Source organism: Coffea arabica, chromosome 2c (assembly GCF_036785885.1).
Source record: "Coffea arabica cultivar ET-39 chromosome 2c, Coffea Arabica ET-39 HiFi, whole genome shotgun sequence".
Taxonomy (NCBI): Eukaryota; Viridiplantae; Streptophyta; class Magnoliopsida; order Gentianales; family Rubiaceae; genus Coffea; species Coffea arabica.
The window spans coordinates 22,512,664-22,524,886 of record NC_092312.1 but is presented as its reverse complement, the minus strand read 5'-3'; the positions used below and the strand labels follow the sequence as shown (position 1 = coordinate 22,524,886).

At 34.5% G+C, this 12,223-nt stretch overlaps 1 protein-coding gene across 1 annotated transcript; it reads left to right on the top strand.

The window, feature by feature from the left end:
- The first annotated feature begins 9,577 nt into the window (after positions 1-9,577).
- On the top strand, positions 9,578-11,281 carry LOC113724068 (deoxypodophyllotoxin synthase-like). The gene is made up of 3 exons (XM_027247011.2): positions 9,578-10,213; positions 10,345-10,669; positions 10,916-11,281. The coding sequence occupies exons 1-3, from the start codon at positions 9,840-9,842 to the stop codon at positions 11,162-11,164; spliced, it is 948 nt and encodes a 315-aa protein (XP_027102812.1). The 5' UTR covers positions 9,578-9,839; the 3' UTR covers positions 11,165-11,281.
- Positions 11,282-12,223: the final 942 nt, after the last annotated feature.

Genomic DNA, 12,223 nt, shown 5'->3' with positions numbered 1-12,223 from the left:
GTCCAATTCTTGTTTCTTGATTTCTGCTCTTTGGTTTACTTTTCTTCCCTTTCCCTTATTAAGAAATGAACTATGAGTGTGTGGTTTGAGTTTTTGGGTAGTTTGCTCTATTGCAACTAGGGATTGAAGATGGACGGGAGAAGCAGCGGCTTTTGGACAAGAATGCCCTTGCAATTTCCTGGTGCATCGCACGTGATGCTATTTTCATTTGCTCATAACTGGTAAAATTAACAGAAGGGCAAAAAAATTGTACTTTTAATAAATTGGGGGTTAAAAATTTTCTCATAATTGTTGGAGGGTTAAAACTTTGCATGGCTAAAAGTTCTAGGGTCACTGAGACTTTTTTCCCTATTGTGAATGGCTGACTAAAATGGAGATTGGAGGAATAAGATGTGCAAGAGTGATAAAGAATAAGAAGCACGAAGACAATGGAGGACAGTAAATAGGACAAAATTGAACAAAAAAAGGGATTAAAAATTTATACATATCTTCAAACAAATACATTTGAAAAAAATATTTATAATTAAACATAAGTTCTATGATTATAGACATACCGAGTTCAAGCATTAAAGAGAATTTAATCCCCATGACACTCATTAAAGTCTATTCAAAAACGTTGAATGCAAATCCTACATAGCTAGGTTTTTTTTTTTTTTTTTTTTGGTGGAGAATTGGTGAGCTTTATATAAACAAAATATAAGAATTTACATTGCAACAGTTAACTTTCCCCTCCTATCCTCCCCTACAATTTTAAGAAGATCCCGAAAAGGAAGAGGAGATGGGAGTTTGACTCAAAAATAACTTCATCTATCTTATTGAGATAAACAAAAGAAGTAGCCTAGATGACAAACAAGATGAGGAAAGAGAGAAGAGAGAAGTCATAATAAATTCAGAGTCAAAAACTTGTGGCTGGTTGGCTACAGGAGGGAGTTCCAAACCACTAAAATGGAAAAAGTGGAATGACAAAAGGAGGGTAGAAAGTTGGTTATAATTGTATTATAACTGGCCATTTGGATAATTGTTAAGGCACATAATACCCTAAAATTACAGTAAAACCAGTAGGAGAGGACAAAAAGGACAATAGGAGGATAAAAATTGAAGGAAACACATCTATCCACGGAGAAGAAGAGCAGCTAGAACCGAATGAAACGGCCCAATTGACAAAAAAAAGGGGCCAACCATTTAGCAAGAATTACGGGATAATTGCTTGACAAAAAAAATACTATTCATAGGGCAACTCTACCTTTTATATTATCATATATTGTTATATATATACACATATACACACACCCACTCCCACCCATACATACATACATACTAGGTTTGTATCCCGCACATCGAGTGGAAAATGTTTAATTCTGAGAATAGTCACGTGTGCATATGTTGGATCCTTAATCCGATATTGAACTTATATGTGAAAACTTATGTATTGCAGATTGTCAAATAAGATTAAATTCAATTAAAGTAATCAATTATAGTTTCGATTTTAATGTATTTAATTGGATGTGAGCCTTTAATGTGTAGAAACCTAAGGTAATTTCTATTTCTTTGATAGGTTGAAATAGGAATTCAAACAATAACATGAAAGTTATCTATAAATAGGATTATGGTTCTTAGGTCACATGTATTCTTATTGTTGCAAAATAGCTATTTCCTGATATCCTAGGAAATATACCAAAAAGAAAATAAAGGGCTCTCTCGAGGGACCTGCGAATTCGTGTTGATTTGGAAGGTTAACCTAAAATCTCCAAAGATTCCGCAATTTTGCTATTAATTTATTTCTCAATTATTACCATAATGATTTTGAATTTAATAGGTGATAATTTTTCCTATAAGTCAATATAAACAGCCACCAACAAGTAGTATCAAAGCTAGATATGGTTGATTATTGAGAAACAATTAGAATTTAGTAATTCATAGTTTTTGGGTTTTTAATAAAGAACTATGATTAATTCTGATTTTGTTTGCATGGCCAACGAGTTTTTGTTTCGTGGTTCTGGTCTCGTTCACGATTCCATATTCCTAGGTAGTCCACCATGTAAAAATTAGGGATAATTTCAGAAACCTCCCCTGAGGTTTCTGACAATTTCACTGACCTCCCCTGAGGTTTCCACAATTACACTAACCTCCCTTGAGGTTTCTGATTTTGTAACAAAATCAGCCCATGACCACAAAAGTAAACATAAAAAAGTGTTTTCAGGAAAGAGAGGAAATTTTGTTCCCATAAATGCCCTTAAGGTAGGTGTACAAGTTATATTAGTGAATTAATGAAAACTAATAAAAATCAGAAATAAATAAGAAAAAGTGAGGGGATGGGTATGGGAATCATAAAATTTTACTTATGGATATAAACAATTGGGTAACGCAACCGACCCAATTAACCCATCTACCACCACTCAGGTCATTTCACAAATACATTCATCAGACAAAGCTTTCCTCTTGTCACAAAAATTCAAAGCAATGTGGTACATGTTCATAAGCAAGCAGGTTAAAATCCCGCCTGCATAATAACGTTGAAACCCGCAAGCGGGATTCTGTGTTTTTTCTATTTCAAGGTTAGTTTGCATGCGGGTTAATGTTATATTTGAGCGCGATAGAAAAAATTGGTAATTAGGCGCTTTGGGCATTATAAGTAAATATTTAAATTAATGGCAGTTTTATTACACCAATATTATTGTATTATCATTATTATGATTATTGTATTATTTCTTATGCAAATATAACATTTAATTATTTAAATTTGATTTTATTTTTACAATTTATAAAATTTTTATCACTTATATAATATTTTTAAAACCCTAATACATCTAAATTTGATTTTATTTTTCAAATTTATAAGATTTTTATTTAAAAAAATGGGATACGGATAAGATATCCGGTTGGTTCGATTTGCATAGGTGCATATGAGAATATCCGAATACTCTTTAAACCCGCATGCGGGTTTAAGGAGATTATGGCAACTCTCTGACACACTAGTTACCCGTCCAACTTGTGTGTATTAAAATATATTTAAATATTATATTTCATATTTTTGTTATTTAGAGTTTAACAAAACATTAATATTGGGTAGATTTGAGGGATATGCATAATTTTGCATATTTGTAGGAATATTAGAAAATGGAAAATTTGGGTAAATTCCCAAATTTTGGAGGTAAGGTGTAATCCAAGAACTAAAACAGTCATTTATAAAACCTTAACAGTAATAAGGTGCAAACCAAAACTGCAATCCAAGAGTAATATCATTACAAATTTCATAACCATATATTAAATAAATAGAAATGCAATCCAATACTATCCAAAACACCATCTGCCTTATCATATTTTAGTCCTATAATAACACAAAATGTCTTGGGTATAATAGTAATTTTGCATTATATGATGTCAGCAATTGGGTCCCAAGTTCTGCCAGGGGAGGTCAGTGTAATTGTGGAAACCTCAGGGGAGGTCAGTGAAATTGTCAGAAACCTCAGGGGAGGTTTCTGAAATTATCCCTAAAAATTATGATAAGTTGGCACATGTTTCAGGAATCAAGTTGATTGTTTAATTTGATTATATCACATGAATACAGAACTTGAATGGGACAAGTCATGATATGACATTCATGTTCACTGATTGTTCACTATTGTTTCATAGGACAAGGAGGGGTCTGGATGGTTGCTAGACAACCGTCCAGAAACTTTTGACCGCTTGAGGTAAATGTAATATTAAAAAGCTCAAGGGTACTAGGTCCTGGAAAGTTTTTAAACAAAACACAATAACTTAATAATCTTCCATTTAATGTCAAAATGTGTAAAATGTATACATAGTCGTATTAGGAGCGGATTATTTAATTGCATGAACAATATTAATATATTAAGGTTATTATGATCATTTTATAGGATCAAAGGAGGTAAGTGTAATATTGAAAATTTTAAGGGTACTAGGTGAAATTATGAAAAATGTCAAGGGAGGTTTTTGAAATTATCCCTCTGCTTTAATGTTGAAAACTCATCTGGACGGTTTCACTCGTGTTCAATAATGAATAGCAAAATTTTGGGCTTCTCTAGGAAGAAAGTATCAGATATTCATTAGATTTGTTAGCAAAATGAATGATTTACCAAAGTATGTGGGTTGGGGGGAAGAAGTATCATATAGTATCATATGATTCTTTAGAGGGATCTCTTGTACATATGTTGCGGCTCATGATTCGTACGGTACCTCAATCCAATGATGACAGAATTTTTTTTTTTTTTTTTTTTTTTGTCAAATGATGACAGAAATGTTCGTTGTGGACAAGGGGTCTAAACAGTCATCAGGAAAATTATTCGGAGCGATTTTGTGTAAAATACATAATATATAACTTTATATGTATACGGTGTAACTTACTTTCAATAACATGTAACTGTATAACAAATTTTTATGAGCTCCACATATAATGTGCTAAACGATGTACAAAATGAAATTTGAACCTTATTTTTTTTTTTAGCCAAATCTTGATAATGAACCTTCAGGAATAATTGCTTCCCCTCCTCTGTTGGCGCAGGCCATGAACCTGCAACCGTTCCTGCCTCTCCTCCGTTGGTTGTGCGCCTTGTACAGACAAGCACTTGACATCTATCCATTCATCAAAATCAAGCGAATGGCTTGGAGGTGAAAATCAAGGACGGAAAATGGATTATTGTCCATATTCCTCCTCCTTGCCTGGTTGTTTTCGCTGGGTTCCCTATCGCTTAGCTTCCTTCTATTCTCCTACACGAGATTTTGTAATAGAGGACTGAAAAACAATAAACAATTGGGCGTACTTTATCATTTTTCTAAATTATTCCATATTTACGAATTAAATGCATGCTCATATTTGTTCAGTACCTTGCACATAGACAGTTTTTTTATTTAGCTTTACTTATCGAGGGTTAAAAGACAAGCCAAGTGACTTGATATATGAATTAATCTTAATAAAAACTTGTTTGAATTTGGTTTGCCAATCACTAAAGCAAAATATACATGAGCAGCATTTTACGTTTCTTGAAGTTTCATTCTCGATCCAACGTGGCACATCTACATAAAATTTGTAATTTAAATGTAAAAAGTTTAAGTTACTTAATCTCGACTCATTAAGAGCTGATTTGAATTCATTCGATGATAGATAAGTCAAATTTGACTACAATTTCAGTAATCGGTATTCTCATTGTTCTTCTTTTTGTTTGATTGTTTCTGCTTTGGAGGCTCGGTATTATCATCCTTGTTTCTTTGGCTCAGCCATGGAGCAATGGTAGAATAAATCCTCCAATACATAAAGTGGTAAAGAGAGAAAACGAAGGCAGATTCAATGCTGCATTATTTTCATTTTGCAACGGAATGATACAAACAGCAGAAGGAGTTTTTGCTAAAATAACACTTTTTCTAAAAAATATTCTCAATATAATTCACTTTCAAACTTTATTCCCATAATGATGTTATTATTACTATCTAATTATCCTGATTGACACGTAAAATAACAAGAAAAAGAGCTAAATAAAAAAACTATCTATGTGCAAGGTATGGTATACAAGCCATTTTTTTGAGAGCTAGTGGACAAAGAACAACCTATGGTATACAAGCCATTTGATGCTGTCGGCTTAATCAACTTATTTTTGGCAACGGATTGAGAAGGTCAGCACAAAAACAAATTCTTTATGGCGGCTGAAGGTCAGCAAGCTGAAGACATGCTCACGAGTCAAGGCCTATACATTATGGTGTTTAATATCCCTTCATTAAAGCGCAAAAATTGTAGAAAAGTTCATTAAAGTTATGCTTTTGTACAATCTTGTCCCTATAATCTCCTTATGCCATATAATCCTTGTTCATGAGAACCGAAGTAGTTGCAGAATGAGGTGATGCAAATGATGCCACAATTTACGTTAGAGATATGGATTTTGCAATGCTTATGTTGGTACTATTGCCAAAATTTGGCAGTTTGGTTTCGCTTTTCAACCGATTTTATCTAATTTTTGAATTAGACCTAACTAATTTTCAACTACCAAATTTAGACATAACCTCAGCCCGACCTTTATATACAGTGTAAGTAGGAAGATTTAAATCTAAAATTTCTCACATACACTTTCTCTCTTTGAACCACCCAAACCCACCCTCCTCTCCCTTCTTCTCCTCTCCCCATCCCCCCCCCCCCAAACAAACTGTAGGCCCTTGAACCCTTCCTAATCAAATTAATCAATTTTCACGAGCTTATCAACTCCATTATGCTAAAATGAATTAATCTTTTTTTCATTGACAGTGTTTACATTCGTAAACCTAGATGAATAACATATATGCATGAAGGGAAGCAACAATGGATGGAATAAAGCTAAAATTTGAATTTGGGCACTATTCGATAACACAATTCAATACTAAACTTAATAGGTTGAAGACTTAGTGTGTATAAACATATTTGATAACCAAAAATAAAATCTTAATTAATTAAGTGGTTCTGATTCATTTAGGCAAAATTTAATTAAAAAAAATAAGTGATAGGCTGTTCATTTATCACTTAATGTAGAATACACTCAAATGTTGAGATTTCAGTATATAACAATTCAATAGCTTCATTCAAATTTCAATTTATCAAATGCATATGTGAACTCTATGTTTTACCCATATAACATACATTAGATATGCTAACATATTCAACATGAGGGTAGGAATGAGTTACAGACTGTCAAGCTATAATAGGGTTAAATCTAATAAGGTTTAGACTCGACAAACTAATAAAATTGATTACATGTAGGAACATCTGGATACCATGTTTTCTATTTTTCTATGCCTGTGCATTGTATGACTGGTTCGGCTTGAACAATAGATGAACGTCATTGCGTATAAATGCCAACATGACTATATATGTTGTTGCTATTAAAGCTTAATGGGTTTGCTTGACATGTGTTCAACAGGCACCAGTTATGAGAAGTTCCTAATCCTACTACACAGAAAAAGGAAAGTTAAATAAATCGAGTATCCAAATGCTAAAGAGTATAAAGTGTTTACATACGTCGAGAAATTAGGCATGAGTAGAAAAATCCAATTGAATTGATGTCAACTTGTGCTGTTTCCTGCCGAGGTTGTAGTTCAGATTTTGCTATACTGAAATGATGTTTCACAACTAGAGACGTATTATCATGAATATGACGTCAATTGTTTCAAATCTTTTGTCCCCAAATTAGTCTATATCCCATTTGTCTCTTCTTTGTATAGCTGCCACATTGTTTCTAACTTTTTGATAACCCAAATTCAAACAAACCGATAATAATCGGTTGACAAGTTTACTTAAAACCAATTAAAACAGATAACTCTAAACTTTTTTTATATTTTTTTTTAAAAAAAGTCTTGTTGGTCGTAAACATAAAAATCAACTAATACTCTTTTTTATTTTTTACCCCAAATCATCTTTTTCTTAAACCCTAACAAGGATTTTGATTCACTCATTATATCTTTAATCTTGCAACAAAAATAACAGGCCCTCACAGTTTCCGTGAGCAATTGCAGGTGTAAACGACATAATCTAACATGGTAGACAGAGTTAAAGACAACGATATCGTAGGGATTTGGTGAGCAATTGAAACAAAAGAATAATTAGTTCGAGGATTAATTGATTGACATAATGTTGCAGGCTTGCAGTCTTCTTCTTCATGCAAACTAGAGTTGAAGGAATTCTGATTAGGGAACCACCGCTTGATTTATCTAAAGAAAAAAAAACAGTTTTGAGTTATTGGATGAATTCGTTTTGAGTAAACTTGTCAATCGATTATTATCGGTTTATTTGAATTTGAGTTATCAAAAAGTTAGAGGCGACGTGACAGCTATACAAAAAAAAAGATAGAGAGGGCAGAGACTAATTTGAGAGCGAAAAATTCAAAACGGACCTCAACGGGATGTGCAAATCTAACGTATGTCATGTTTGATTTAATATCCATTTATTTGTCAGCAAAACTATATTTGTTTATGAGAACAAACACATAAGTACTCACGCATGTACTACGCATAGTTATTCATGAGAAAAATTTTCTATTTCGATAATATTGCATAACAATCCAGGTGCATGTCATAGCTGCTGATCACCACAGGCATGCACCCAATTAGTTGACTTTTACCTCCTAATTATTTACTCTCTGATTTTCTATCTGCTTTTACTAGTTTATTACATAGGTTAAATCATTTCCCAAGTCTCAAGTACAGGGAGTTGAATACGTCAATTAAATATAATAGCCATTTGATATTGATTTTTTTAGTCTACCAATCAAAGATGAAAGAAAAAAAAAATCATAAAGCCCCGTGACTAGGTAGACTTTAGGTACTAATTGAAGTTGGTATTGATACCAAAACCAAAATATACAAGGAAACAATAAGCCAAGTACCTAACTTCTTCTTGAGCAAAATTTTTCTTTCTTTTTTTTCTTCATTGTCTTCTTTCACCTAAAAAGGAATTCACTTTTTTTTTTTTTTTTTTTACAATTTTAAGTTATCTACAAAAGATCACAAGCGTATGATGGAGAGAGAGAGAGAGAGAGTAAAAAAAAAAAAAACAGCAATTCTAATTAAACTTTTTACTCTAAAAAAATACCAATTTTTTTTTTTATAAAATTCGTTTGAAGTGGTTTTCTTGAAAACTGCTTAACTATTTGATACAAGTTAAAAATCCGAGAAATCTTGGATTGACGAATATATTAATAGTGCTTCTTCTTTATCCTTCCCTCTTTAACCCAATTTGATTATTTCAGAGGGCAGCGGAAAGGTTCTTCTAACACACACACACACACACACATATATATATATATGTGGATTAGCCAGTCCCATGGGAACAGCATATCTAGGTTTGGCAAACCTCGTGTAATCACAGACATTCACTGGCCTTGGGAAAGGCACCCCAGACGTACTAAGATTCATAATAAAGAAGTTTCTAGTCTAGTCCCCCTTGATTAGCGATAAAACTCTCTTGTTCCCACCAACGCACAATTTTTATTACATAGGCAATAAATCCAACTTTGATAATAATTAAGGGACCGATGGAGTAATTTGACTTGTCCACAGGCCCCCTATACGAAGTTGCTCTTTTGAATGAACAGTGCAATTATTTAAGTTTTAAATGTCCGATCCATGGAAGTAGCTTTCAGTGCACGAGCCTCCCTACTTCCGCTGCATGCGAGGCTCTGAACGCGAGATGTTATCTTGTAATTGTAAGCGTCGAATCCTCTTTTTCCGACTGTGGCATGCTCAAGTGAACTTGCCCAGCCACTAAACCTCACATTGGGCTATTCTCCAATTGATTGGAGAGAATTCCCTCAAATACCTCTGCATAAATTAAATTTTAAAATTAATTGTTTGAAGTCTAAAACCGTTCATAATCTGATTCACTCACAGAAGTTGCACCAAAAAATTGATTTAGTCTTATATTTCTCTCTCTATCCAACTCTTAATGAATGTGGTGGTGTATTCACTTTTTCTTGATGTTCTTAAATAAGCATCAATATTGTGAAATCAACACAAAATGTTGATTCCTTTTCAACTTTGCCATTCAGAAAAGTGTAACTTTTCCAACTTTTATGCTTGGATGGAGGGAGTATGATTTTGTCATGATTTTTGCCCTCCGTCACCCATTCAAGTGTTTCACGCAAATGCGATCATAATGCACCCTCTATCCTCTAAATTGAAAATGGTCACATAATTATGTGACTGTTTATAAATTTTACTACTGTGTATAGTAAATGAGAAGAGCTCAACACATGTGTCGGGATCATTCCATATAAAGGGGAACGCTTCTCTTTGCAACCTGCGGCATCCTAGCTCTCTTTTGCCTTGTAGAGTTGCAAGCAGGCCAAAAAGCTACGAGGTCCATCATGGCCGCTTCGCAGTCACGCTGCAAACTCCCCATCGTAGATCTCAAAAAAGACAACTTGAAACCAGGTACAAGTTCATGGACAGCGACTTGTGACTCAGTCCGCCATGCTCTCGAAGAATATGGCTGTTTTTTGGTAGTGCAGGATCATGTTTCTGCACAATTTGAAAAGGAAGTCTTTGATGTGGTGAGGGAATTGTTTGATCTTCCTACTGAAACAAAATCCCAAAATAGCCTCGACATGTTCTTAGGCTATGTTGGTCAACTTCCTCATGCTCCTCTCCACGAAAGCATGGAAATTCCCAATGCAACAACGATTGATGGAGTTCAAGCTTTCACAGATCTCATGTGGCCTTCAGGAAACAAGAGATTTTGGTACGAATGACTGAAAGATTGGCGTGCATATAGTTTTTTTGTGCTTCCCTTTTAACACTAAATCCTTCTCTTTAACAATATGCTTGTGCTTGCTTAATTTCTCTGTTCGTGATTATCTATCTTTTTCCCAGTGAAACTATGCTAACTTATGCAAAGTTGGTGGCTGAAGTGGAACAAACAGTGGACAAGATGGTATTCGCAAGCTACGGTGCAATGGACCACTTGGAATCACATATTGAGTCTTCCACATATATCCTTCGACCACTAAAGTACACCCCACCAGAAATGCACAACAACGTTGATGTTGGCGCTGATGTTCATACTGATAAGAGCTTCATCACCATGCTTCATCAGAACCAAGTGAATGCCTTGAAGGTACAAGCAAGGAATGGGGAATGGATTGATGTGGACTTCTCACCAGCATCGTTTCTCGTCCTAGCAGGCGACGCCTACCAGGTCATTACCTTCTTCATCTTCCTGTTCCTTGTGTCTTTTCCATTTTTCTCTCTGTAAAGTATGTAACCTTGCTATCTTAATTAACAGAAGAGAGATAGGTGATCGAGTGACAAATATATGTAGTCTTAAACCATGCAAAAGCATACACACATCAACTAGACAAACATTGTGCATTAAATATTATAATCTCTTCAATCAAATTTAACGTCCTTAATTTTTCTCTTTCTTTTGTTTTTTTTGGCATAGGCATGGAGCAATGACAGAATTCACCCTCCAAGGCACCAAGTGATCATGGCAGAAAACAAGGAAAGGTACTGCATTGCCCTGTTTGCTTACAACTACGGGATGGTGAATGTACCGGAGATACTAATTGATGAAAAGCACCCCTTGGCATTTAAGCCATTTGATAATTTTGATTTACTCCGGTTCTTCTTGTCACGCACGACCGACATGTCCTCCAGTACTGCTAAAGCCTATTGTGGCATTAACGCCTGATTAAATTCCTCAGAATGAAATGAGAAAGGAGAAGAGAAAGGCAAATCGTCGTCTGTAAGATAAATAAATAAATCATGATTAAGATTGAAATCCGAAAACTACAAGTTCTGAATTCAATTACCTCTCTCTCTCTCTACCATTTCTTGAATCCTACTATTCCCCTGCTGAAGTAATTTCGAACAAAAGAGAGTCAAACTTGTGCAAATAACTACTCATGCATGCGGGCGTGTCTTTGCATGCGCATGTGTTATAAAAAAAGTGCAAATATGTACCCTTCTGGTGACGACTCGGTTAGATAAATTAATCACAGGTTGTATCGTGACAAGCTTTTCATCCTGTTCTAATTTGCAGCGCTGTCCTCATATTAGCCAATCAAAGCGTGCAACCATTTCCTAAAGTATTTCCAATCCAATGCAAAACAAAGATGGGATATATAAATTCTACAATCAAATAGCACATTGACTTACCCATCCAAAGTAAAAGATACTACACATCCTTTTTAAAGTGAAAGGTACATTGGACTGCACTTAAAAAGATCTAAAACATTTTGATTCCTCACCTCGCCATGGGCTACTTTCATCATTTTCCCTAGTTCAACTTTTCTTTTCTTTTTATCCTGCTTGCACGGATTTTCCAATTCCATTTCTTTCTTGTCCTCGTGACAAGAAGAATTAAAAAGTGAAAAAACTAAAATACAGCAGAAAAAATGAAAAAAAAAAAAAAAGAAACGAATTTTACCCCTATCATGGCTTTACAGACTTGCTATGATTGAAGCTTTAATACGCTAGAGATCCCAAGATTTCAAGGTCCTAGATTCGAGCACCCCTTCCTCCCTCCCCGCTTCTTAACCTCCAAGAAGCTCCACCCTTTCCAAGAAACTGTAATATGCTAGACGCAACAAGTAATCTCCTATTATAAAATTGTCCAGCGGTGGTTGACGCTCACTCGCTTCTGAGACTAAAGACTTTAGAGTGCGTACTGAACAACAGAGAAATTGACATGAAATACGGTACCACATCATCAATTATATTTTATGGCGGCTGTAGTATAACCAACAGA